The sequence below is a fragment of the Salvelinus alpinus genome, chromosome 3, assembly GCF_045679555.1.
Source record: "Salvelinus alpinus chromosome 3, SLU_Salpinus.1, whole genome shotgun sequence".
In the NCBI taxonomy this organism is placed as follows: domain Eukaryota; kingdom Metazoa; phylum Chordata; class Actinopteri; order Salmoniformes; family Salmonidae; genus Salvelinus; species Salvelinus alpinus.
Window position 1 is genome coordinate 32783636 of NC_092088.1, and position 27552 is coordinate 32811187.

At 41.1% G+C, this 27552-nt stretch overlaps 2 protein-coding genes across 6 annotated transcripts in view; both read left to right on the forward strand.

Annotated features, from left to right (window-relative positions):
- LOC139570572 (proline-rich protein 12-like) overlaps positions 1 to 14239 on the forward strand; it is a 47143-nt gene extending 32904 nt beyond the window's left edge. For 3 of the 4 annotated variants that reach the window (XM_071392533.1, XM_071392534.1, XM_071392535.1), the window contains 4 exons: positions 5079 to 5176; positions 11801 to 11932; positions 12311 to 12406; positions 12894 to 14239. In XM_071392533.1, the coding sequence (XP_071248634.1) occupies positions 5079 to 5176; positions 11801 to 11932; positions 12311 to 12406; positions 12894 to 13028 (461 nt within the window). In that variant the 3' untranslated portion in view covers positions 13029 to 14239. The other variant, XM_071392537.1, reaches the window with a different exon arrangement.
- A 1552-nt stretch (positions 14240 to 15791) lies between these two features.
- irf3 (interferon regulatory factor 3) lies at positions 15792 to 27263 on the forward strand. 2 transcript variants are annotated; one of them, XM_071392538.1, is made up of 11 exons: positions 15792 to 15983; positions 16704 to 16876; positions 17116 to 17284; positions 17564 to 17616; positions 17719 to 17773; positions 17943 to 18017; positions 18372 to 18617; positions 20562 to 20652; positions 20778 to 21064; positions 24362 to 24486; positions 25967 to 27263. In XM_071392538.1, exons 2-11 carry the CDS (start codon positions 16712 to 16714, stop codon positions 26090 to 26092), a joined length of 1392 nt encoding a protein of 463 aa, XP_071248639.1. In that variant the 5' UTR covers positions 15792 to 15983; positions 16704 to 16711; the 3' UTR covers positions 26093 to 27263. The 2 variants fall into 2 exon arrangements, with proteins under 2 accessions (XP_071248639.1, XP_071248640.1); XM_071392539.1 differs by having other exon boundaries at positions 17946 to 18017.
- Positions 27264 to 27552: the final 289 nt, after the last annotated feature.

Genomic DNA, 27552 nt, shown 5'->3' on the forward strand with positions numbered 1-27552 from the left:
ATGAAGAGTTCGGCGTTCAACAAGCTTGTGCGACATGCACGTACAGATACAATTCTGCTAGAGTTAGCGGCAGGTGGACAAGAAATATCCACCTCGTAGTACGGATGAAACCTGAGCTGTAATGTACACATAACTGAAGCTGGCTAGCTTTAGAAAACCCTGAGTAGATCTAGCTTCCTTCGTAGTACTGCCCCTTCCCATTTAAGCCATTGAAGTTCAAGGCCGACCACAGTACTACAGGCATTGTTTGCAGAAAACAGGATCCAATTCGTAGTCAATCTTCGTGTAAATAAAATAAAAAATTCGAAGATGGTTTTTGTACCAAAAATTGCTTCTAATACACAAGATGTACAGTATGTCCTTGAACTGATTTATTTAAAAATGCCACACAGAAGAAGTTAGTAATAGTTGCTAATGGAAGCCTGCAGTACCCCAGTCAGCCTTCAACGTGAGTTACTCAATGAGAAGGGGCAGCACTGAGCTAGCCTGCAACGTCACTTCCTGGAGTAGCTCAAACTGCGCATGTTATGTCTCCATGAGATGCCATCTTAACCGACTTCATTTGACTTCAATGCACTATTGAGTCTTCAAATAGGAATGAATGGTGTCACGTGATCGATGGGTTTGTCCATTCATATACTGAACAAAAATATAAATGCAACAACTTCAACGATTTTACTGAGTTACAGTTCATATAAGGATGTCAGTTAATTTAAATGAATAAAATAGTTATCTATGGATTTCACATGACTGGGCAGGGGCGCAGCCATGAGTGAGCCTGGGAGGGCATAGGCCCACCAACTGGGGAGCCAGTTGGCCTTTATTACAGACAGAAATACTCCACAGTTTCATCAGTATTCCGGGTGGCTGGTCTTAAATGATCCTGCAGTTGAAGAACCCGGATGTGGAGGTCCTGGACTGGCGTGGTTAGACGTGGTCTGTGTTTGTGAGGCCGGTTGGACGTACTGCAAAAATTGTCTAAAACGGCTTATGGTAGAGAAATGCAATTCTCTGGCAACAACTCTGGTGGACATTCCTGCAGTTAGAATGCCAATTGCACACTCCCTCAACTTGAGACATCTGTGGCATTGTGCAGTTTTGTCACACAACACATTTTAGAGTGGCCTTTTATTGTCCCCAGCACAAGGTGCACCTGTGTAATGATCATGTTGTTTACTCAGCTTCTTAATATGCCACACCTGTCAGGTGGATGGATTATCTTGGCAAAGGAGAAATGCTCACTAAAAGGGATGTAAACAAATTTGTGCACAAAATTTGAGAGAAATAACCTTTTTTTGCACATGGACATTTCTGGGATGTTTTATTTCAGCTCATGAAACATGAGATCAACATTTTACTTATTTTTGTTCAATGTGTGTGTGTATATATGTAGTCATTGCAAGAGATGGCCCTTCTTTTGTTGACCAATAAGAAGGCTGCACCATTAGAATACAATTTTGTGTGGGCCCAATAAGCATTTTGGAGAAACATTGTTTCACAGTACTATCGTTCCACTATTACCGTAGACATATGAAGGACGTTTTCTGAAATTACAATGCAAAAATATTACTTAGCTCCTTTAATCAAATGTTATTTTGTGTTAAATAGTAGTATTCAAACGCATATCACAGTACACATTTAGTAATGTTAGGATGCAGGATTGAAACTTCACAAGCAGTAAAACCTTTCTATGACTTAATGAGTTTTTATTTTTTGGATAGGAGTGGGGGAAAATGGCTTGTGCACACCAAAGACGACGTTAATGATATGATTTAATAAAAGAAAGACAGCACTTCTAATAGCCTAGTTCCCACCATAGCCAGCTGTATTTGCAGGATAACCTTTCAATTTGATTTTGGCAAAAATTCAAATGTGGCATGGATTACTATTTCAGCGTTTTCGCAATGAAGACTTTGGCGTTCGACTATCCACGTTCAACACGAATGCGCAGTTACAAGCTGGCTCGAGTTAATGGCATGATAAAATTCCACCTTCGTAACATGGATGAAGCCTGAGCTAGAATTTTGAAGCTAACTGAAGCTGGCTAGGTTTAGAAAATGATGAAAAGATCTAACTAACGTCGTGGTATACCCCTCTGGACCCGACATGACACAATACACACACGTACTTGGCCCTGGAGGACACTGACAGTGAGAGCAGAACTCACTCACTCACACGGCCCTGGACCCCGACATGATCCAAACCCTGGAGGACACAGAAGTTGAGTGCAGAACACACTCATTCACAAACACACACTACCAATATTTTGTAAGAACAGCTGTATCTAACATACAATGCACAACAATTGGCCTGGGTCATATTCATTAGGCAGCAAATGGAAGAAATTGGACTGAAACAGGGTGGGACTCTTTAGAAGTTGTTCAATAGGAAATGCTGATTTGCGTTTTCTGTTACAAAACATTTAACTTTTTCCATGATGTGTCCTAATGAACAGGGCCTTGTTTGGGAGTATGAAAAGTTACAGAATGTCCAGATAGACATATATTGTGTAGAACAGATATGATTATCTATCATGATGTAAATGTAATGATAAAATTGGGAATCATGTCTGATCTATTCATAACATTCAGAATGTTTCACCTCACTGAATTATACCCCAGTAGCATCTAGGGAGTTGGAGTTTGTCTTTCTGCATCCCTTAGGGACGAATCCTAACTTACCCGCCATTCTTTGGGAGGAATCCTAACTTTGCTATGCACCTTGGGGCAGAGAAATGTTCGCAAATCTGAAGGAATGGACATGCAGTTGAAGTCGGAAGTTTACATACACTTTAGCCAAATACATTTAAACTCAGTTTTTCACAATTCCTGACATTTAATCTTAGTAACAATTCCCTGTCTTAGGTCAGTTAGGATCACCACTTTATTGTAAGAATTCGAAATGTCAGAATAATAGTTGAGAGAATGATTTATTTCAGCTTTTATTTATTTAATCACATTCCCAGTGGGTCAGAAGTTTACATACACTCAATTAGTATTTGGTAGCATTGCCTTTTAAATTGTTTAACTTGGATCAAATGTTTCGGGTAGCCTTCCACAAGCTTCCCACAATAAGTTGGGTGAATTTTGGCCCATTCCTCCTGACAGAGCTGGTGTAACTGAGTCAGGTTTGTAGACCTCCTTGCTCACACACGCTTTTTCAGTTCTGCCCACAGATTTTCTATAGGACTGAGGTCAGGGCTTTGTGATGGCCACTCCAATACCTTGACTTTGTTGTCCTTAAGCCATTTCTTCACAACTTTGGAAGTATGCTTGGGGTCATTGTCCATTTGGAAGACCCATTTGCGACCAAGCTTTAACTTCCTGACTGATGTCTTGAGATGTTGTTTCAATATATCCACATAATTCTCCTACCTTATGATGCCATCTATTTTGTGAAGTGCACCAGTCCCTCCTGCAGCAAAGCACCCCCACAATATGAGGCTGCCGCCACCCCCGTCACAGTTGGGATGGTGTTCTTCGGCTTGCAAGCCTACCCCTTTTTCCTCCAAACATAACAATGGTCATTATGGCCAAACAGTTCTATTTTTTTTTTTCATCGGACCACAGGACATTTCTCCAAAAAGTACGATCTTTGTCCCCATGAGCGGTTGCAAAGCTTAGTCGGGCTTTTTTATGGCGGTTTTGGAGCAGTGGCTTCTTCCTTGCTGAGCGGCCATTCAGGTTGTCGATATAGGACTCGTTTTACTGTGGATATAGATACTTTTGTACATGTTTCCTCCAGCATCTTCACAAGTTCCTTTCCTGTTGTTCTGGGCTTGATTTGCACTTTTCGCACCAAAGTACTCTCTCTCTCGAGGAGACAGAACACGTCTCCTTCCTGAGCGGTGTGACGGCTGTGTGGTCCTATGGTGTTTATACTTGCGTACTATTGTTTGTACAGATGAACATGGTACCTTCAGGCATTTGGAAATTGCTCCCAAGGAAGAACCAGACTTGTGGAGGTCTACAATTTTTTTTCTGATGTCTTGGCTGATTTCTTTTGATTTTCCCATGATGTCAAGCAAAGAGGAACTGAGTTTGAAGGTAGGCCTTGAAATACATCCACAGGTACACCTCCAATTGACTCAAATTATGTCAATTAGCCTATCAGAAGCTTCTAAAGCCATGACATAATTTTCTGGAATTTTCCAAGCTGTTTAAAGGCACAGTCAACTTAGTGTATCTAAACTTCTGATCCACTGAAATTGTGATACAATGACAAATAATCTGTCTGTAAAAAATTGTTGGTAACATTACTTGTGTCATGCACAAAGTAGATGTCCTAACCGACTTGCCAAAACTATAGTTTGTTAACAAGAAATTTGTGGAGTGGTTGAAAAATGGGTTTTAATGACTCCAACTTAAGTGTATGTAAACTTCTGACTTCAAATATAGGTCTTGCAATATGCCAATGATTTGTGAGAAAGTACAAGTTGCCTCATGCGTATCCCAAGTTGAGGACTTGGCCCTAAATCATTCTGATTAGGAGTTAGATGTATTTGATAGAAAGGGACACTGTTGCATGATTTACACAATCGGTCCAGGCCGCGCTGGACTTGGTTGGCCTGGTTACGCATTCACCTTAATTGCTGGAACAAGGTTATTAGAAAGTGTCTGATTCAGCAGTTGCTTTGTGCTCATTTGAGAAAAGCAACTAGTGTGGTCATGTCAGCTGTAATATGTCAGTAAAGAGTTTTGTAAGGGCCCAACGCTTAACGTTAAATTGAACGGAAACTGTACTGTTCTGAGTGACCAGTTGAAGAAAGTTGTGATTATGGTGGCTGAGAGATCAATTGTTTTGAGATTTCAAATGTTCAACCCCCTATTGATCAGGCTACACCACGCCACACACACCATACAAGAGCAAACATACCTTGAGGAATGTTGAAGAGCAGTCAGTGTACAATGTTGTAGGAAAGTGTGTCGTTCAGAACAAACCATTGCGCATTGTATTAAAATATTTCATCAACTGAATATGCCCCTGGTTAGCCTCCCCAAGGTTTGGAATGATTGACAGCTATGTGAAACATATCCATTTAATAATGTTTTGCTCTCCATCTCCATTGGTTCCCTCAGATGAGCTGTACCTCCCCGGGATGAGGAAGATTGACGGCATCATTGTGGAACAGAAGAGGAGGCTGATGAAGAGAGTTAACATGGGTACTCAGCACCAGGTAACCTTCTCTGAATATACTCTGTATGTGTATATACAGTACCAGTCAAAAGTTTGGACACACTTACTCATTTCAAGGTTTTTCTTTATTTGTACTGTTTGTCTACATTGTAGAATAATATTGAAGACATCAAAACTATGAAATATCACATATGGAATCATGTAACCAAAAATAAAGTGTTAAACAAATCAAAATATATTTGATATTCTTCAAAGTAGCCACCCTTTGCCTTGACAACAGCTTTGTACACTCTTGGCATTCTCTCAACCAGCTACACCTGGAATGCTTTTCCAACATTCTTGAAGGAGTTCCTACATATGCTGAGCACTTGTTGGCTGCTTTTTCTTCACTCTGCGGTCCAACTCATCCCAAACCATCTCAATTGGAGTGAGGTCAGGTGATTGTGGATGCCAGGTCATCTGATGTAGCACTCCATCACTCTCCTTGTTGGTCAAATAGCCCTAACACAGCCTGGAGGTGTGTTGGGTCATTGTGCTGTTGAAAAACAAATTATAGTCCCACTAAGCACAAACCAGATGGGTTGGCGTGTCGCTGCAGAATGCTGGGGTAGCCATGCTGGTTAAGTGTGCCTTGAATCTAAATAAATCACAGACTAAGCACCATCACACCACCTCCTCCATGCTTCACGGTGGGAACCACACACGCAGAGATAATCCGTTCACCTACTCCGCATCTCACAAAGACAAGTCGGTTGGAACCAAAAATATAACATTTGGACTCATCAGACCAAAAGGCAGATTTCCACCAGTCTTATGACCATTGCTTGTGTTTCTTGGTCCAAGCAAGTCTCTTCTTATTATTGGTGTCCTTTAGTAGTGGTTTCTTTGCAGAAATTTCACCATGAAGGCCTGATTCATGCAGTCTCCTCTGAACAGTTGATGTTGAGATGTGTGTGAAGTCTGTGGAGCATTTATTTGGGCTGCAATTTCTGAGGCTGGTAACTCGAATGAACTTCTCCTCTGCAGCAGAGGTAACTCTGGGTCTTCCTATCCTGTGGCGGTCCTCATGGGAGCCAATTTCATCATAGCACTTGGTTTTTCCGACTGCACTTGAAGAAACTTTAAAAGTTCTTAAAATTTTCCAGATTGACTGACCTTCATGTCTTAAAGTAATGATGGACTATCGTTTCTCTTTGCTTATTTCAGCTGTTCTTGCCATAATATGGACTTAGACCTATTTGATAAAAGACCATCTTCTCTATTAGAGGTCGACCGATTAATCAGCATGGCCGACTTTGTTAGGGCCGATTTTCAAGTTTTCATAACAATCGGTAATCGGCATTTTTGGACGCCAATTACATTGCATTCCACGAGGAAACTGCGTGGCAGGCTGACCACCTGTTACGCGAGTGCAGCAAGGAGCCAAGGTAAGTTGCTAGCTAGCATTAAACTTATCTTATAAAAAACAATCAATCTTCACATTATCACTAGTTAACTACACATGGTTGATGATGTTACTAGGTTAACAAGCTTGTCCTGCGTTGCATATAATCAATGCGGTGCCTGTTAATTTATCATCGAATCACAGCCTACTTCGCCAAACGGGTGATGATTTAACAAAAGCACAATCGTTGCACGAATGTACCTAACCATAAACATCAATGCCTTTCTTAAAATCAATACACAAGTATATACTTTTTTAAACCTGCATATTTAGTTAAGAAATTCATGTTAGCAGGCAATATTAACTAGGGAAATTGTGTCACTTGTCTTGCGTTCATTGCACGCAGAGTCAGGGTATATGCAACAGTTTGGGCCGCCTGGCTCGTTGCGAACTAATTTGCCAGAATTTTACATAATTATGACCTAACATTGAAGGTTGTGCAATGTAACAGCAATATTTAGACTTATGGTTGCCACCCGTTCGATAAAATACGGAACGGTTCCGTATTTCACTGAAAGCATAAACGTTTTGTTTTCGAAATGATAGTTTCCGGATTTGACCATATTAATGACCAAAGGCTCGTATTTCTGTGTTAATTATAATATAATAAAGTCTATGATTTGATAGAGCAGTCTGACTGAGCGGTGGTAGGCAGCTGCAGGCTCGTAAGAATTCAATCAAACTTTACTGCATTAGCCAGCAGCTTTTAGCAATGCTTCAAGCACAGCGTTGTTAATGACTTCAAGCCTATCAACTCCTGAGATAAGATAAGGCTGGCAATACTAAAGTGCCTATAAGAACATCCAATAGTCAAAGGTATATGAAATACAAATGGTATCGACACGTCATGATTCCTATAATAACTACAACCTAAAACTTCTTAACTGGGAATATTGAAGAACTGGGAATATTGAACCACCAGCTTTCATATGTTCTGAGCAAGGAACTTAAATGTTAGCTTTCTTACATTGCACATATTGCACTTTTACTTTCTTCTCCAACACTGTGTTTTTGCATTATTTAAACCAAGTTGAGCATGTTTCATTATTTGTTTGAGACTAAATAGATTTTATTTATTTATTATATTAAGTTAAAATAAGGGTATATTCAGTATTGTTGTAATTGTCATTATTGCAAATATATACCGTTGAAGTTGGAAGTTTACATACATCTTCGCCAAATACATTTAAACTCAGTTTTTCACAATTCCTGACATTTAATCAGAGTAAAAATTCCCTGTCTTAGGACAGTTAGGATCACCACTTTATTTTAAGAATGTGAAATGTCAGAATAATAGTAGAGAATTATTTATTTCAGCTTTTATTTCTTTCATCACATTCCCAGTGAGTCAGAAGTTTACATACAGTCAATTAGTATTTGGTAGCATTGCCTTTATATTGTTTAACTTAGGTCAAAACGTTTCGGGTAGCTTCCCACAATAAGTTGGGTGAATTTTGGCCCATTGCACCTGACAGAGCTGGTGTAACTGAGTCAGGTTTGTAGGCCTCCTTGCTCGCACATGCTTTTTCAGTTCTGCCCACAAATTTTCTATAGGATTGAGGTCAGGGCTTTGTGATGGCCACTCCAATTCCTTGACTTTGTTGTCCTTAAGCCATTTCTTCACAACTTTGGAAGTATGCTTGGGGTCATTGTCCATTTGGAAGACCCATTTGCGACCAAGCTTTAACTTCCTGACTGATGTCTTGAGATGTTGCTTCAATATATCTACATAATTTTCCTACCTCATGATGCCATCTATTTTGTGAAGTGCACCAGTCCCTCCTGCAGCAAAGCACCCCCACAACATGAGGCTTCACGGTTGGGATGGTGTTCTTTGGCTTGCAAGCCTCCCCTTTTTCCTAAAAACATAACGATGGTCATTATGGCCAAACAGTTCTATTTTTGTTTCATCAGACCAGAGGACATTTCTCCAAAAAGTGCGATCTTTGTCCCCATGTGCAGTTGCAAACCGTAGTTTGGCTATTTTATGGCGGTTTTGGAGCAGTGGCTTCTTCCTTGCCGAGCGGCCTTTCAGGTTATGTCGATATAGGACTCGTTTTACTGTGGATATAGATACTTTGTGAAAATGGAGGAAACGGGTACAAGGTCCTTTGCTGTTGTTCTGGGATTGATTAGCACTTTTCCCACCAAGTACGTTCATCTCTAGGAGACCGAACTCGTCTCCTTCCTGACCGGTATGACGGCTGCTTGGTCCCATGGTGTTTTTACTTGCGTACTATTGTCTGTACAGATGAACGTTTGGAAATTGCTCCCAAGTACGAACCAGACTTGTGGAGGTCTACAATTTTTTTCTGAGGTCTTGGCTGATTTCTTTTGATTTTCCCATGATGTCAAGCAAAGAGGCACTGAGTTTGAAGGTAGGCCTTCAAATACATCCACAGGTACACCTCCAATTGACATGTCAATTAGCCTATCAGAAGCTTCTAAAGCCATGACATAATTTTCTGGAATTTTCCAAGCTGTTTAAACGCACAGTCAACTTAGTGTATGTAAACTTTTGACCCACTGGAATTGTGATACAGTGAATTATAATTGAAATAATCTGTCTGTAAACAATTGTTGGAAACATTACTTGTGTCATGCACAAAGTACATGTCCTAACCGACTTCCCAAAACTATAGTTTGTTAACAGGAAATTTGTGGAGTGGTTGAAAAAATGAGTTTTAATGACTCAAACCTAAGTGTATGTGAACTTCCGATTTCAACTTTTAAAATCGGCTGATTTTTATATCGGTCTCGGCTTTTTTTGGTCCTCCAATAAATGGTATCGGCGTTGAAAAATCATAATCGGTCGACCTCTATTCTGTATACCACAACTTATTGGCTCAAACGCATTTAGAAGGAAAGAAATTCCACAAATGAACTTTTGACTAGGCACACCTATTTATTGAAATGCATTCCAGGTTACCTCATGAAGCTGGTTGAGAGAATGCCAAGTGTGTAAAGCTGTCATCCAGGCAAAGGGTGGCTACTTTGAAGAATCTCAAATATAAAATACATTTTGATTTGTTTAACAATTTTTTGGTTACATGACTTCATATGTGTTATTTCATAGTTTTGATGTCTTCACTATTATTCTACAATGTAGAAATTAGTGAAAATAAAGAAAAACCCTGGAATGAGTTGGTTTCCAAACGTTTGACTGGTACTGTGTATATACAGTGCATTCGGAAAGTATTCAGACCCCTTGACTATTTCCACATTTGGTTACGTTACAGCCTTCTTCTAAAATGTATTTAATCGTTTTTTCCCCCTAATCAATCTACACACAATACCCCATAATGACAAAGCATGAACAGGTTACTCTATTTTTTATATATGTTTTTAATTTATAAAGAATAAACAGGAATCACATTTACATAAGTATTCAGACCCTTTACCCATTACTTTGTTGAAGAACCTTTGGCAGCGATTACAGCCTCGAGTCTTTTTGGGTATGACAGTACAAGCTTGGCACACCTGTATTTGGGTAGTTTCTCCCATTCTTCTCTACAGATCCTCGCAATCTCTGTCAGGTTGGATGGGGAGCGTCTCTGCACACCTATTTTCAGGTCTCTCCAGAGATGTTCGATCGGGTTCAAGTCCTGACTCTGGCTGGGCCACTCAAGTACATTCAGGGACTTGTCCCGACGAAGCCACTTCTGTGTTTTTTTTGTGTGTGTGTGCTTAAGGTTGTTGTCCTGTTGGAAGCTAAACCTTTGCCCCAGTCTGAAATCCTGAGCTCTCTGGAGCAGGTTTTTGTCAAGGATCTATCTGAACTTTGCTTCCCTCTATCCTGACTACTCCCAGTCCCTGCCGCTGAAAGACGCCAGGTCAGCGGAGTCGATCACCACCTTCCGGAGACACCTGAAACCCCACCTCTTTGGGGAGTACCTAGGATAGGATGGAGTGATCCTTCTAACCCCCCCCCCTTAGAGTTAGATGCACTGTTGTAGAGTGGTTGTTCCGCTGGACATCATAAGGTGAATGCACCAACTTGTAAGTCGCTCTGGATAAGAGCGTCTGCTAAATGACTTAAATGTAAATGTAAATGAAAGACATTGGGCTGTCGTGCATTTTTCTGAGCAGTGGTTTCCGTCTGGCCGCTCTACCAAGGCCTGATTGGTTGAGTTGCTGCAGAGATGGTTGTCCTTCTGGAAGGTTCTCCCATCTCCACATAGGAACTCTGTCAGAGTGACCATTGGGTTCTTGGTCACCTCCCTGACCAAGGCCCTTCTCCCCCGATTGCTCAGTTTGGCCAGGTTGCCAGCTTTAGGAAGAGTCTTGATGGTTCCGAACCTCTTCCATTTTAGAATGATGGAGGCTACTGTGTTCTTGAGACCTTCAATGCTGCAGAAATGTTTTGGTACCCTTCCCCAGATCTGTGCCTCTACACAATCCTGTCTCGGAGCTCTATGGTTCTCTTCGACCTCATGGCTTGGTTTTTGCTCTGACATGCACTCTCAACTATGGGACCTTTATATAGACCTGTGTGTGCCTTTCCAAATAATGTCCAATCAATTTAATTTACCACAGGTGGACTCCAATCAAGTTGTAGAAACATCTCAAGGTTGATCAATGGAAACAGGATGCACCTGAGCTCAATAGCTGAATACTTATGTAAATAACGTATTTCTGTTTTGGATTTTCTTTATAAATTTGAAAACATTTGTAAAACCTGTCCTTTTTGAGGGTGAAAAACCCAGCAGCGTTGCAGTTCTTGACCCACCTTTATACCGGGTGTGCCTGGCATCTACTACCATACCCCGTTCAAAGGCACTTAAATCGTTTTGCTTGCCCATTCACCCTCTGAATGGCACACATACACAATCAATGTCTCGATTGTCTCAATGCTTAAACATTATTCTTGAACCTGTCTCCTCCCTTTCATCAACACTGATTTTAAAGTAGATTCATTAAGTGACATCTATAAGGCATCATAGCTTTCACCTGGTCAGTCTGTCATGGCAAGAGCATGTGTTCCTAATGTATTCTTCACTCTGTATGTGTCTCTGTCCATCTGTTTTATGTATTTGTTTGCAGGATTCTCATGAATTTACATTTTATTTATTATTTGTTTTATAGAATATTATGTTTCTATTTAACCTCCAAAGACAAATGATACAAGGATTGGGCACCTAAAAGTTCTAGCCTTTCAATATTCAAGATCTACTGTTCTTTCATTCTGTCCTGCCAATTTCTCTCTCTCCACCCGTTTAGGAGGCCCTGCACACGTACCCTCAGATGGCGGGGGACCCCCTGGACTCAGGAGCTGTGAGGGTGCGGTTCAGTGGGGAGGGCTACAACCGCAAGACTCTCAACAGAGTCAAGAAGAGCCTACCCAAACCACAGGTGTGTGTGTGTGTTTGTTGGTAATTCTCTGTGTGTGTGTGTGTGGGGGGGGGGGGGGGGGGGGATTGGTTGTCCATCTCTTATAAGTTGATAAAGTGTGTGTGTTGTGTGTGTATTCCCATGTCGTGCTGTTGAACCTTGATTAGGTGTGTGTTTTTTTTTCATATATTGTTTTTATACTATTAGTTGAACCTCTCTGTCTTCCGCCAGGACCTTAAACTGTCAACAGAGTCATGGTTGTCCATCTCTTATAAGTTGATAAAGTGTGTGTGTTGTGTGTGTATTCCCATGTCGTGCTGTTGAACCTTGATTAGGTGTGTGTTTTTTTTTCATATATTGTTTTTATACTATTAGTTGAACCTCTCTGTCTTCCGCCAGGACCTTAAACTGTCAACAGAGTCATGTCGGATCTACAGCCTCTATCACTCCCTGCATCATTATAAATATCATACTTTCTTACATTGTAAGAAAGAGGTAAGGACATCCGACCTGTATTTTATATTATTGTAATAGATATTTAAATATGTTGCGATATTTAAATAGTATCAAGAACAGTTCTTTATTTTTTTTTTCAATTTACCCAGCAGAAATATTAGTCCATGTTTAATTCCCGTACCATTGCTTAAAGACACAACCTTATATTTTTCAAATAAACACACGAGTCGTAATATATAGTGTTCTATATGTCCCATGCTGACATAGTCAACTAAATTAAATTCATACTTCATTGCCAATCAACAGTGGTTGATAGGAATTCTAAATATTTTGTTTTATATTAATATTGTTTCCCCATCATACATCAAATATTGTTTGTTCCTTGGGTAGATACACCATAGCCTAGACATGAACTTCTATTTTTCAAATAGACATACTATTACCATAGTCAAAACATATATTGTGCTTATATTTTTTTCCCTGGCAGACATCATATATTGTGTTTATATTCTGTCTTCCCTGGCAGACCAATACTATAGAGCAGGCAGCTGAGGACCCTGGGCAGGAGGAGGTGGTGCAGCAGTGTATGGCCAACCATGGCTGGCTGGACACACTCTTCAACTCCTTCATCGAGCTGCTCACACTCAGCACCAAGGCCTGAGAGACAGACCAAGGGGAAAGAATACAGAAAGAAAGGGGGCAAGCCAAATAACATAAGGCACAGAAACTAGGGCCCCAGAAACAGAGGTTGGTGAACGAGTGGAGACGAGGGAATAGAGTTGTATAGAGGCCCCATCCCACCTGGAGTCGTGTGGGTCTGAGGGACAACTTGAAAGGCCACTCTAGGAACAAGAGGGTTGGTAGGTGTGACCTTGGAGAGTGACCTCTCCTTAGTTGCTCAATTACTAAAATATAGAGTTACTTGACCTTGAGAATGGATGATGACCCCACAGGTGCTGGGGTCGTTCCTGATGGGCCAAGAGAGGAGACTGACCAATCAGGAGACAAAGACCGACGTTAAGGTCACAGAGGATAGACAAGGCAGATGGATGAGGTATTGCACCAAGTCACGGAGGATTGTCATACTGACATTGTAAAACTGTGTCAGTCCCAAACAGTTCAGAGAGAATCTATTACTGTTTTGTTTTTACATAAATTATCTTTTAAAGACTCTAACGGCTTTTAACGAGTGGACGTTGGCGAGAATGCTTTTTAAAACATTGTGTTAGAGGAGTGCAGTGAGCGGTGTGACTATATGGGAACGGATGCAACATAAAGGTGTTAATTCTCGCTCGCTCTATGCGACAGTAGTCGGCAGTACCGGCGCGCTATGTGGTAGTATATAAACACATTTGTATTATTTATGAGGTTTTTAATATAAACTCTCACAAGCGCTGGGATGCCGCCTTAGCATTTTAAGTAACATTTTTCACAGGTTATACATAAAATCGTGCACCCACATATCCGAGCTGTCTTCCTTTTTTTTCTATACAAAAGATTTGAGGACGAGACAAAAAACATGTTATCAACTATGTCTGTAAAAGGGGAGAATGGGAGAGTATATTTGAAATGTAGACATTGTAGTGCTTTAGTTCATTCATCATAATCATGCAGGTTAAAAATGAAAGAAACTAATAACCGTATCCAGTTCCCTTACACACGAGTGGTTATAAATAAGTAATATTTAAAAAGGAAATTTTCATTTTTATCAGTTTGATGTTTGGTCATATTACTATGTTTCCAAGAAAAAGTCAATCAAATTTTCCTTCGAAATAAAGTCTTTGTAAATATTGTACAGTTCTTGACACATTGTTTTCTTCTGTACATTATTAACCCTGTATTTGAAAAATGAATAAAAACGGCAAAGAACAATTTGTTGTTGAAATCAATGTATATGAAATGCAACAACTCCTCCGCTACGCTGATCCTCAACACTGGAGCATAACAAGGGTGCCTGCTCAGCCCCCTCCTGTACTCCTTGTTCGCCCATGGCTGCGTGTCCACGCATGTCTCAAATTCAATCATCAAGATTGCAGACGAAAACAGTGGTAGGCCTGTTTACCAACATCGATGAGACAGCCTACAGGGAGGAGGTGAAGGCCTTGGCAGAGTGGTGCCAGGAAATTAACCTCTCCATCTCCGTCAACAAAATGAAGGAGCTGATTGTGGACTTCAGCAGAGAGCAGGTGAAAAGGTTTAAGTTCCTTCGGCGTGCACGTCACTGACAACCTGAAATAGTCCATACACACAGACAGTGTGGTGAAGAAGTTGTAACAACAGCTCCTCTTCAACCTCGGGAGGCCTGTTCACCGCACTACCATCTAGAACACAGGTGTCAAACTCATTCCACGGAGGGCAGAGTGTCTGCGGGTTTTCGCTCCCTTGTACTTGATTGATTGAATTAAGTTCACTGATTTAGTAAGGGAACTCCTTACCTGGTTGTCTAGGTCTTAATTGAAAGTAAAATACAAAAACCAGCAGACATTAAGCCCTGATCTAGAAGGCAGAGATAGTACAGGTGCATCAAAGCTGGGACCGAGAGACTGAAAAACAGCTTCTATGCTCTAACACTCAGACATCAGTTACAAATGAAGCATGTGTTGAGTGAGTCCACCAGATCAGAGGCAGTAGGGATGACCAGGGATGTTCTCTTGATAAGTGTGTGAATTAGACAGTTTTACTGTCCTGCTAAGCATTCCAAATGTAACGAGTACTTTTGGGTGTCAGGGAAAATGTATGGAGTAAAAAGTACATGATTGTCTTTAGAAATGTAGTGAAGTAAAAGTTGTCAAAAATATAGTGAAGTACAGATACCCCCAAAAAATAATTAAGTGAAAATACTTGAAAGTACTACTTGAAAATACTTTACACCACTGTAAATAGTCACCAATAGCCAGCCTACGCCCAGTACCCTGCCCTGAACTTAGTCACTGTTACTAGCCAGTTACAACCTGGTACTCTACCCTTCACCTTTAGAGACTGCTGACTAATGTACTGCACATAGTCATTGAGCACTGGTCACTTTAATGTTTACATACTGTTGTTTTACCCACTTCACATGTATATTACTGTATTCTAGTCGTGGCTCATCCTGTACAACTACTGCTGTACACACCTTTTTAAATTCCTATACTGTCCATATACTCTATATACACACGCCATCATATATATTTATATTCCCGGAATCATTGCTCGTTCAGGTATTTGCTTAATTTCTGAATTATTTGGGGGAATTTGTGTGTATTGTTCTTGATTACTGCACCTACGATAACATCTGCAAAATATGTTTAGGCGACCAATAAAATGTGATTTGATTTTGAAATAGTGTAACTATGCCACCTAGTGGTATTGGATAGATCACAAAAAGGAAGTTACCTCAGAGCTGTTTGTGACGTATAAACTGGAAAACGAAACTGAAGACACTGGATTTCCCAAGAAATTATTCGCTTGATAGGACATACAGATACCTCGGTTTGAATTTGATGGCAGTTTCTGTAGTCACGGTCGACACACTTCAGTTTTTTTGCATAATATATCTAAGGATAATTACCAGACTGAGCTTTACTTTAATCCAGACAATACTGATTCGTGAACGTCGGCACACTCCGAAGACCAGGTAAAATAACCTTTAAATGTGCAATTCTTTGCTAGCACTGTTGCGTTACTCAATCTAATGCAAATGTCAATTACCTGTGTGTGTGGTAAAGTGACAAATTAATAAAATCGAAGTCTGTTATTACACCTCGCTACAATCTCTGGGAATGATTTATTGCGGTCCTGAACTAGCAAAGAGTAGCTAGGATTACCCATAACATGCACAATGAATACATTTATGATACAGATACAGTGGAGTTGCATTTCTTTAAAATCCATAATCTATCATGAGACTCAGCCTAAACCAGAATCCTAGCAGTTTTAAAATACATAGATAGATCCATAGATGTGTAATTTGTGTTGCATTGCTCAATTTATTTTTACACAAAGTATACTCAACCCCTGTTTTATAATTTCCCATGTTTATGTATCGTCTAATCTGAATGCTAGGCTATATTTTGATTATCTCAGATTTTAAAACGCGTGCATTTTTGTAATATGATGACCCCTATGACTGTTACTTTAACTTTTATTCATTCTATCGCTTCTATCATTTGCAGTCTGTGAATGTACATGCATGTCTGGTTTATTCATATATTTTTTAAAGGGAGTAGTAAAAAATAAATAACTTTTGTAAATCTGTGATTTACAGAAAGATACTGACCACAATTTATTTAATACATATTGTTCCCAGTGGACACAGGCTGTCACAAATTAACAAATCCTCTTCTTTAACTCTTAGATAAAAAAATGTCTCAATCCAAACCGCTCCTCATCCCATGGCTGCGCGAACAGATAAATAGTGGCCAGTATCCAGGGGTTACCTGGACCAATCAGGAGAGAACAGAGTTCTGCATCCCTTGGAAACACGCTTTGAGGCAGGATTCCTGCAGCGATGATGTACTTATTTTCAAGGTAAAGTTAATATCTCGCTCCTCACTTACAAAAATAAATAATAACAGTGTTACTCACCATTTACTGCTCCCCAAAACTTAAAGCAAAGTTCCTCCCAAAAACTATATTTTGGTACAGTATTTGTTTCATTAGTCCATTGTTTATAGTCCCAGAATGTGTTGCATGTCAGCAATCAAGTTTTCAAGATAAATAACTTTCAAAAATACAGAAGGTATGATACAGCCCCCACTTCTCCTTAGGCGTGGGCTGAGGTTAGCAATGGTAGGGTTCAAGGCGACCCCTCCATTTGGAAGAGAAACTTCCGTTCTGCCCTCCGAGCCAAGGGGTTCAAAATGCTCCTTGACAACAAAAATGATGCAGCCAACCCCAACAAACTGTTCCAGTGGCCAGATGAGGCATCCACGGGAGGTAAAGCACCAACCAAAAAATACAAAGGAAAACAACAATTCAATGCTTGATTCATTATTAAAACAATGACATATGGGTGTGACATAGGAGTGAAATATGAGTCAAATAGAACACGTTCTCTTTAATATACAGCAAATGGCCAAGAGGTAAACATTTACTGAAAGTTGCAACAATATTACATATCTAAATGGAGACGTAAGTTAGTAGCAGAACTTCAGTTCTGAAACAACATGAAATGACACTCAATCATTTTGTTTTCAAACTTGTCCATCTCTAAAGGATCTCAGCACCCAGAACATGATCTGTATCAAGATCCCAGTCCATTACAAGAAGTGAGTGTGCTTATAAGAATTCTCACTTGTGAATGGAATGCAGTACCTGTACTGTAAAATCTTTTTTAAACACTTCTTTTTCCCCCAACTCTGCTCTTTTAGAGTCTACCATGTTTTAATGACCTTTACCTTGCAGCAGAAGAAACTGTACACACAGGTAATGCAGATAAAAGTTTAACATGACAATTTAACGACAAGCTTTCAGGAAGTGGATGATGTTTAATGCAATCTAAAAGTAGGGTAAATTTACATTTGTGAAATGCACTATGTCTCTTTTGTTATCTCATGTTATGTCTTCACTCATCTTTCCCACAACTACTCGCCAGCAGAGGGGATCTCAACCACTTTCAACCAGGATATACTTCAGGAATGTCTGCAAGGGTTGAACATTGAACAAACAGGTGGGAGCCAACCATTCCAATGTGGCACTCTAGACTAGGGGTCTCCAACAGGTCAATCGCGAGCTACCAGTAGTTATGAAAAATATATTTCACAGCGGTTGCGATGGTACAATGATTCTATACACTATACTTGATTGTTTTGTCACCTAAACTGAAATTAGGTGAACTATTAGAATTTTATCAACCAGGAAATAACGGAGTGATTTCAGCATAGTGCATCTTTTAAGCCTTTTTCTGGACTAGGAAGCACTAGGACTAGGCTTAATCTGTGTCCGGGAAACCAGCCCATAATGATTACCATGATATAGGCTATTATCCAAGTCTTTCTCTTCACTCTTCCAACCTCTTCTGCAGAGGCTATTCAGGTTTATGAACTCCCCGTCGAGGAACGGCAATATCCAATGGAGGGCGCGATTGGAGGGCATGATTTGCTAGGGCAACGGCAGTATCCGGTTGTAATGGAGGATGCTTCGGGAGGAGCCGTGTTGCCCCCGCAACCGGTGTATCCAATGGATGGAGCCGTTGATGGTGCCCATGAACAGCAGGTGGTGGAGCAGTTCACAAATGAATTGTCCAGAACCATGGTGGGCGAAAATTTTAGTAAGTTCTGAATATTATTGGATTACTAGTTGTGGGTGTTAGAATTGAAGTTAATGCCAATTGGCTTCTCTTCACACAGTAGTTGGTGTCAATACAGTCTATCTTAGAAAAACATATCATTATACACTGCTCAAAAAAATAAAGGGAACACTTAAACAACACAATGTAACTCCAAGTCAATCACACTTCTGTGAAATCAAACTGTCCACTTAGGAAGCAACACTGATTGACAATAAATTTCACATGCTGTTGTGCAAATGGAATAGACAAAAGGTGGAAATTATAGGCAATTAGCTAGACACCCCCAATAAAGGAGTGGTTCTGCAGGTGTTGACCACAGACCACTTCTCAGTTCCTATGCTTCCTGGCTGATGTTTTGGTCACTTTTGAATGCTGGCGGTGCTTTCACTCTAGTGGTAGCATGAGACGGAGTCTACAACCCACACAAGTGGCTCAGGTAGTGCAGCTCATCCAGGATGGCACATCAATGCGAGCTGTGGCAAGAAGGTTTGCTGTGTCTGTCAGCGTAGTGTCCAGAGCATGGAGGCGCTACCAGGAGACAGGCCAGTACATCAGGAGACGTGGAGGAGGCCGTAGGAGGGCAACAACCCAGCAGCAGGACCGCTACCTCCGCCTTTGTGCAAGGAGGAGCAGGAGGAGCACTGCCAGAGCCCTGCAAAATGACCTCCAGTAGGCCACAAATGTGCATGTGTCTGCTCAAACGGTCAGAAACAGACTCCATGAGGGTGGTATGAGGGCCCGACGTCCACAGGTGGGGGTTGTGCTTACAGCCCAACACCGTGCAGGACGTTTGGCATTTGCCAGAGAACACCAAGATTGGCAAATTCGCCACTGGCGCCCTGTGCTCTTCACAGATGAAAGCAGATTCACACGCACATGTGACAGACGTGACAGAGTCTGGAGACGCCGTGGAGAACGTTCTGCTGCCTGCAACATCCAGCATGACCGGTTTGGCGGTGGGTCAGTCATGGTGTGGGGTGGCATTTCTTTGGGGGGCCGCACAGCCCTCCATGTGCTCGCCAGAGGTAGCCTGACTGCCATTAGGTACCGAGATGAGATCCTCAGACCCCTTGTGAGACCATATGCTGGTGCGGTTGGCCCAGGGTTCCTCCTAATGCAAGACAATGCTAGACCTCATGTGGCTGGAGTGTGTCAGCAGTTCCTGCAAGAGGAAGGCATTGATGCTATGGACTGGCCCGCCCGTTCCCCAGACCTGAATCCAATTGGGACATCATGTCTCGCTCCATCCACCAACGCCACATTGCACCACAGACTGTCCAGGAGTTGGCGGATGCTTCCGCCACCTCATCAGGAGCATGCCCAGGCATGCCCAGGCGTTGTAGGGAGGTCATACAGGCACGTGGAGGCCACACACACTACTGAGCCTCATTTTGACTTGTTCTAATGACATTACATCAAAGTTGGATCAACCTGTAGTGTGGTTTTCCACTTTAATTTTGAGTGTGACTCCAAATCCAGACCTCTATGGGTTGATACATTTGATTTCCATTGATCATTTTTGTGTGATTTTGTTGTCAGCACATTCAACTATGTAAAGAAAAAAGTATTTAATAAGAATATTTCATTCATTCAGATCTAGGATGTGTTATTTTAGTGTTCCCTTTATTTTTTTGAGCAGTGTACATTGTACAGTGGGCGTGCCAATGTTAATAGTTTAAATGCTTATAGGGCTGTGTTCTACATGAACAAGTTGAACATCCTTCTTCCCTCCATTTCAAAATGTTTTTTTCTACTGAAACAACCCTGTTTTGTTATGGGAGTGCCACTCCCGTGGGGTTACCCATAATTTCAATGCTGTATCTAGACAGTATATGGTCATGCACAGAACACTATCTTTCCCCAGGTTTAGTTGTTCCTCCTCTCATCTTGACAACAATCTATTATTTTCCTTTCTTCCCCTAGAGACCCACTTCAGGGTTTCTGTGTACTACCGGGGAGTGAAGATGCTTGAGCAGCTGGTTGAGAACGAGGCAGGGTTCAGATTAGTCTACAGGTAAAATGGCATATAGCACAGCTCGGCTACATGTTTGTAATTTTTGTTGTTGTCTATTGTGTGTTTGGTTATGAACCCAGGACGATTAGCCCTGATGGACTAATAGGTAGCTCTCTCTCTACTAGACCTGAACTTACACAACCGCTTCTGGACCCAGACTCTGGCCTGAATCTGGTCTCTCTGCCCAGTCCACCACCTGTCCGGGACGAAACTCAGGCCAAACTGACCCAAGAAATCCTGTCTCTCCTGGGAGAGGGCCTGGAGGTGGGTGCCTCCGGGTCCATTATCTACGGACTCCGTAAGGGTGGAATTAAGGCCTTCTGGAGCCTTGACAAGTTTGACAAGAGCAGGAGGCCCCAGGCAGTGTCCAAATGCCCGGAACCACTATATCAGGCCAAGGACTTCTATGGAGGTGAAAGAGGAAAATATATACTGAGACTGATAAACATTTTTAGAAAGGAGGCATGATAAAAATGTAAAAAAATCCTTTCAGAGAAACTTCTTAAAGGGGAGGTTCAGTATTTACTAAATGTAAAATGGTTCCTCAACCTTAAAGTAGTCTATGGGCCAGGAGAAAGTGTAGTCCGTCTTTCGGCTTCACCCACTACAAAGTTCAGCTAACTTTAGCCACCGCTAGCTAAAGATCAATGGGAGTGATAGGAACGACCTTGCAGTTTTTTAAACGGATTGGCTGCATGACCAGATTATCTGGACACCTCTTCCAGATAGCTAAACAGCCGTCCGTACCTTCTGCGCATATGCTACTTCCCACACACTTTTTCTACGTAGCTCCCCTGCTCCCTCCGCTGCTGCTTCCGGCGCTCTTCCTGTTCTCATCCAGTTCTTTTGTTTGCTGTAACTATAAACGACATGATCGACATGTTGTAAAAACTCAACAGCGCACGCCACTGGGCAAAATATGTGCTTTGTTCGAAACAAAACACAGATAGGCAACAGTTTAACACCATCTGCTAAAAAAAAATAGGTAACGAAACAACACTACGTAATTCAAGAAGATCTAAATGCATATTCCCATGAATCTGAATGACATTATATGGTTGCCATGCAGATGCTGCATGGAGATTTCACTGATAAAATTTAAATAATTATCGCTCACGATTGACAATGAGAAAAGGGAAAGGGGAGCAGTGACTATGTAGTTTTTGTTTGCCTAAAGTAACATGCGCAGAACGGGATACGGTTGTTTAGCTCTGGAAAAGTCACCCCCCCCTCCCCCGGGCGGGAACCATTTCACAGTTACCGCTATACATCGATCTTATGATAGCTGAAGTTTTTAGTGAAGAAAACCCAACCACGAATTAAGTCCAAATCACACGGGTAGTGTTTCGTTTTATTTTTTTATGCGCATGAATGAGTGTGTTTCCGCTGGAAATAGAATGGATGGGAGTGAATAAAAGAAAACAAATGGCTGTGAGCATCAACTGCATCACGAGCTGAATTGTGTTTCGGAATTATATATCACATTGTCAATGTCATTCCTTGTCGGTATCACTGTTGCTGACAGACGATTTGATTGATACATTTCAAAGTGCATGGTTATTGAGTGCCTTGGTTCAAATTAATCAAATCTGGTCTAGAGTTTGTGTGGGTCAATTGTAGAAAGGGAATTCAAAGAATTGTTCCTACTTCCCTACTTGGCTACAGTTGAAGTCAGAAGTTTACATACACTTAGGTTGGAGTCATTAAAACTCGTTTTTCAACCACTCCACAAATTTCTTGTTAGCAAACTATAGTTGTGGCAAGTCAGTTAAGACATCTACTTTGTGCATGACACAAATAATTTTTCCAACAATTGTTTACAGACAGATTATTTCACTTATAATTCACTGTATCACAATTCCAGTGGGTCAGAAGTTTACATACACTAAGTTGACTGTACCTTTAAACAGCTTGGAAAATTCCAGAAAATGATGGCTTTAGAAACTTCTGATAGGCTAATTGACATAATTTGTGTCAATTGGAGGTGTACCTGTGGATGTATTTCAAGTACTACCTTCAAACTCAGTGCCTCTTTGCTTGACATTATCGGAAAATCAAAAGAAATCAACCTATATCGACATAACCTGAAAGGCCGCTCAGCAAGGAAGAAGCCACTGCTCCAAATCCGCCATAAAAAAAGCCAGACTACGGTTTGCAACTGCACATGGGGACAAATATTGTACTTTTTGGAGAAATGTCCTTTGGTCTGATGAAACAAAAATAGAACTGTTTGGCCATAAGGACCATCGTTATGTTTGGAGGAAAAAGGGGGACGCTTGCAAGCTGAAGAACACCATCCCAACCGTGAAGCACAGGGGTGGCAGCATCATGTTGTGGGGGTGCTTTGCTGCAGGAGGGACTGGTGCACTTCACAAAATAGATGGCATCATGAGGTAGGAAAATTATGTGGATATATTGAAGCAACATCTCAAGACATCAGTCAGGAAGTTAAAGCTTGGTCGCAAATGGGTCTTCCAAATGGACAATGACCCCAAGCATACTTCCAAAGTTGTGGCAAAATGGCTTAAGGACAACAAAGTCAAAGTATTGGAGTGGCCATCACAAAGCCCTGACCTCAATCCCATAGAACATTTTTGGGAAGAACTGAAAAAGCATGTGCGAACAAGGAGGCCTACAAACCTGACTCAGTTACACCAGCTCTGTCAGGAGGAATGGGCTAGAATTCACCCAACTTATTGTGAGAAGCTTGTGGAAGGCTACCCAAAACGTTTGACCCAAGTTAAACAATGTAATGGCAATGCTACCGAACACTAATTGAGTGTATGTAAACTTAATTGAGTTTATGTAAACTTCTGACCCACTGGGAATGTGATGAAAGAAATAAAAGCTGAAAGAAATCATTCTCTACTATTATTCTGACATTTCACATTCTTTAAATAGAGTGGTAGGCCTAACTGACCTAAGACAGGGAATTTTTACTCTGATTAACTGTCAGGAATTGTGAAAATACTGAGTTAAAATGTATTTGTCTAAGGTGAATGTAAACTTCCGACTTCAACGTTCTGTAGGCTATGGTTTAGGCCTATCTGACAAATAGGCTACCGATTTGAAAACAATGCAGCAGCCTACCTATGTTAATTTTGATCATAGGGATGTAGCCCAGGCTACGGCTGTAAAACTTGAGGAATGCGGTAGCTCCGAGTTTCAAGAGAGTACAACATTTTCGAATGACTTTTCATGACAACGCAGGTGTACACAATGCTGTGTATGTGAATTAATGCTTGTGATTCTCTCACTTGAAAATTCATGCCATCGACAGACGTCCCCTGTGTGATTTTGGCTTTACAGATTCTCCTGGCCCATAGACAACTTTCAGGGTTGGAAAAAAAAAAACTTTAATTAACTAGGCAAGTCAGTTAAGAACAAAATATTATTTACAATGACGGCCTAACCCGAACAACTCTGTGCCAATTGTGCACCGCCCTATGGGATTCCCAATCACGGCCAGTTGTGATACAGCCTGTAATCGACCAAGGGTCTGTAGTGACGCCTCTAGCAATGAGATGCAGTGCCTTAGACCGCTGCGTCACTCGGGAGCCCTGTTAGGAACATCTAACAATAAGTTGTAAAATACTGAACTGCCCCTTTTTTATAGGTTTGAGAGAGAGTGATTCAGTCTTTCAGGTGGATGTGTAGTTCTCTGGCACTGACCTTCGAATCCCTTCACCCTCTTCCCTTCTTTCTCCAGGGCTGTTGAAGTTCATGCACAATCATGGAGGAGAATGTCCCCCCTTTTCTCTATTCTTCTGTCTGGGCGAGAAGTGGCCAGACCCGGACAACAGACCCTGGGAGAAGAAACTGGTCATGGTCGAGGTGAGACACACACACAGTCATAGACAGGTCTCGTGAACTTGGCATAATTTTGTTTAATAATACATAATTTCTGTTATCTTGCCTTCCTCCTCCGCTCGAGGTCCACCTATGCTTGTTAGTAACCTACGATGTGAACTATTAGCGGTTGTGACAAGCGGAGCGGTTTCTGTTTTCTTCCTCCGAAATCGGCTCTACGGTTGGGGCTATTTTATGACCCCATTCCTGAACGTTGAAACTCTCAGGAAATATATGTCTGCTATTTCCCTATACAACGTTTCCAAGCCATGCAGGACACTTGAAGGGACTGACAAAACCGCAATCGAAAACAATGCACATCTTTTTTTCGACACAATTATAATTTTTTATTTTATTGAATATCCAAAACATACAATATACTTGCAGTGAAGCCGCTCAACAACTACACCACACCAGTCATCCAACAGACTCCCATTCAGAGCGACACACAAAAGCATCCAGGGTAAACGCCCTGCTCAAAGGCACGTCGACAGATCTCCCACAAGGCCAAAAACGGGGACCCGAACCCTCCAAGATCCCCCCCACAGTTCCCCAAGAGCTGTCCCTCAACCATCCGAGATCCCTCCCACAGTCTCGACCCCCCCCAAATGTTTTTAATTTAAAAATGTAAAGAATTCCACCCCCCCCAAGAACCCACCAACAACCAAGAAAAATTTACTAAAGAGGAAAAAGACAAAGGACTACAGAAAATAACAATGCAAAAAACAAAGGAGATCAAGGACAACTAAAATCATAACAGCAAGGCCAATTGTGTATGTTTGAGTGCATGTCTGGCACTATTTACATGTGTGTGTGTATCCGTGTATGTGTGCATTTGAATGAGAGTGTGTGTATATGCATGTGTACAAACACCTGCACGGCATCAGCCTCAGGCAAACCGGCATTAGCTGTAAAAACACTGCGCCTCAGTGTCATTCAAACTTACTTTTGATTATGTTTTATTTTGACTATTTTTACGCTGTTAGGTTCTAATTATTGTAGTAAGAACTCAACAGACACTGTGAAGCTTAAACCAAGTTTATTCTTCCCAGAGGATCGAAGAGCTGAATTGACAAAGACATGATTCCAGTCTCCTCCTTATTGCTAAACATTGCATCATTATTGCTAGGCAAGGAGCTAAGTGATATGGACCTTAAACGGTTCCTCCCCTTATCAGTACTGCCACGTGACCGTTTTCCCTGCACCCATCCCCTCCCAAGCTTAAGTACGGCACCTCTCATGTCTCTATTATAACTAATGATTAATAATATAACTAATGATGATTAATAGTTAAAGCTCAGAAATCCAAACCCATCAACGTGCTACACGTTTCAGCACTCAGCGGTCCCGTACTGTGAGTCCGCCCCTGCACACACTCCTTTAGGTGTTTGGAAGTGAGATTCTGTTTTGTTTTCTCTGCATTTATTTTTTTATTTTTTTTACTCATACGCTTTCTCTCTATCAGGTGGTGTTAACCGCTCTGGAGCTACTGAAGTCAATGGCGGTGGAAGGTGGTGCCTCCTCTCTGCAGTCTGTGGAACTGCAGCTGTCCTTGCAGGAGTCCCTGCAGGAGATGATGGACTTGTGCTAAAGAGGGACTGATCCACCTACTGTATAAGGGTTCGCTGTGGAAAATGTACAAATTCTGAGTATCCCTTCTATCATAATGTTTACTATTTTGTATGACCATATTTGATCAACTGTTCAGTACCAAAACAACAGTATGTGAGGGGGAATGGGTTAAATAAGCATTTACGTTTAATGTCTAATAGGGAACCTCACTATGTTTAGTTTTTTTCAATGATACTGTAATCAACGAGGCATGCGGGGTTTTAAATTGCAACTATTTTGGTCACGTATGCTCCTTAATATTTTGCTGTGCGACCTGGATTTTTTATTTGGGAGCACCAGTGTGCCTAGAAAAATAATCACGCAGATAATTGTTGTAATGATTAGACTTCACTGTACCATTGTTTCCTATTGCCTTAGAGAGAGACTGGCCCAATGCTCCTACGCCAGGCTACCTGCAATTGTTTTGTTTTGTTGATTGCACACGTAGACTATAGAAACTCCGCTAACCAAACAACAGTCTATGTATTGCAGTAGGTGCATGTCGCTACACTCAAAATTTACATTTCTTTGATTTTTCCTGACCTCAAAAGTGCCCTCATGACGTGGTTTAATTTGGGACAAAATGGAATTAGGCAAAAAAAAATGCCCAAACTATATAGAAACCTACTCATGTAATTTCAATGACAGGTATTTGTATCAATTTTAGCTTTTTTTTTATAATAAACAAATGTGTTTACAGGGTTACCTATTAGTTTCTAGGGCACGACATGTGCTTCAGAAGTAGTTTGAATTCGTGTAGGCTATATCCACTTTTCTGGTGCTCTTAAATGTTATGCTGTGCTCCTAACTTTTTCAAGTTGCGAGCACCAGTTCAGGATTATTAATTGAGGAAAAACATCAAATCAAGCACAGTTATTATCTATCTAAACTAGAGATGTAATGCATAGGCATGGCATCTAGTTCACTTAAGTCTTAATAAATTACTGTGATATGGTACAATGGATTTCACAACTTTATTTAAAGGTCTACTGGCCAATAGTATGTATGTATGTATGAGATTGAATGCATCACTCATCATAACTATCTCATCTCGTTTTCAAAAACCCACTCTTTCATAAGACAAGACTTAACTGTATGCTGCGATGAGACTAATTCAAACTACAATAAATAAAAATACCTTTTAAAATGTGTTTTTAAATCTAATTCACTTTCTTCACTCTGTATTGTCATTGTAGCTGACCAAAAATACAATTTATGGAATATTGATATGTTTACACACAGCTTCCCTTCAGCGTTCACTCCCTGGCTGGATAATGTTGTCCTCGTGGACCAATGAGAAGAAACCATGATCGAGAACAGTTTTCAAAAGCAGTAGTGCTGACAGTAGGCACTTGTAGATTTGAGAGGATTGGTAAAGCATTATGATAAAAGGCTGTGTTGAGAAGTCGCCATATTGCTTCCACCTATCCAATCCTCTCA

Excerpts from the sequence above, each read along its gene's own strand:
- irf3 (XM_071392538.1), top strand. The coding sequence starts at position 16,712 with ATGTCTCAATCCAAACCGCTCCTCATCCCATGGCTGCGCGAACAGATA. Across the intron at positions 17,774-17,942 it reads AGAAGAAACTGTACACACAG|CAGAGGGGATCTCAACCACT; the intron begins GTAATGCAGATA and ends ACTACTCGCCAG. Across the intron at positions 20,653-20,777 it reads GGGTTCAGATTAGTCTACAG|ACCTGAACTTACACAACCGC; the intron begins GTAAAATGGCAT and ends TCTCTCTACTAG.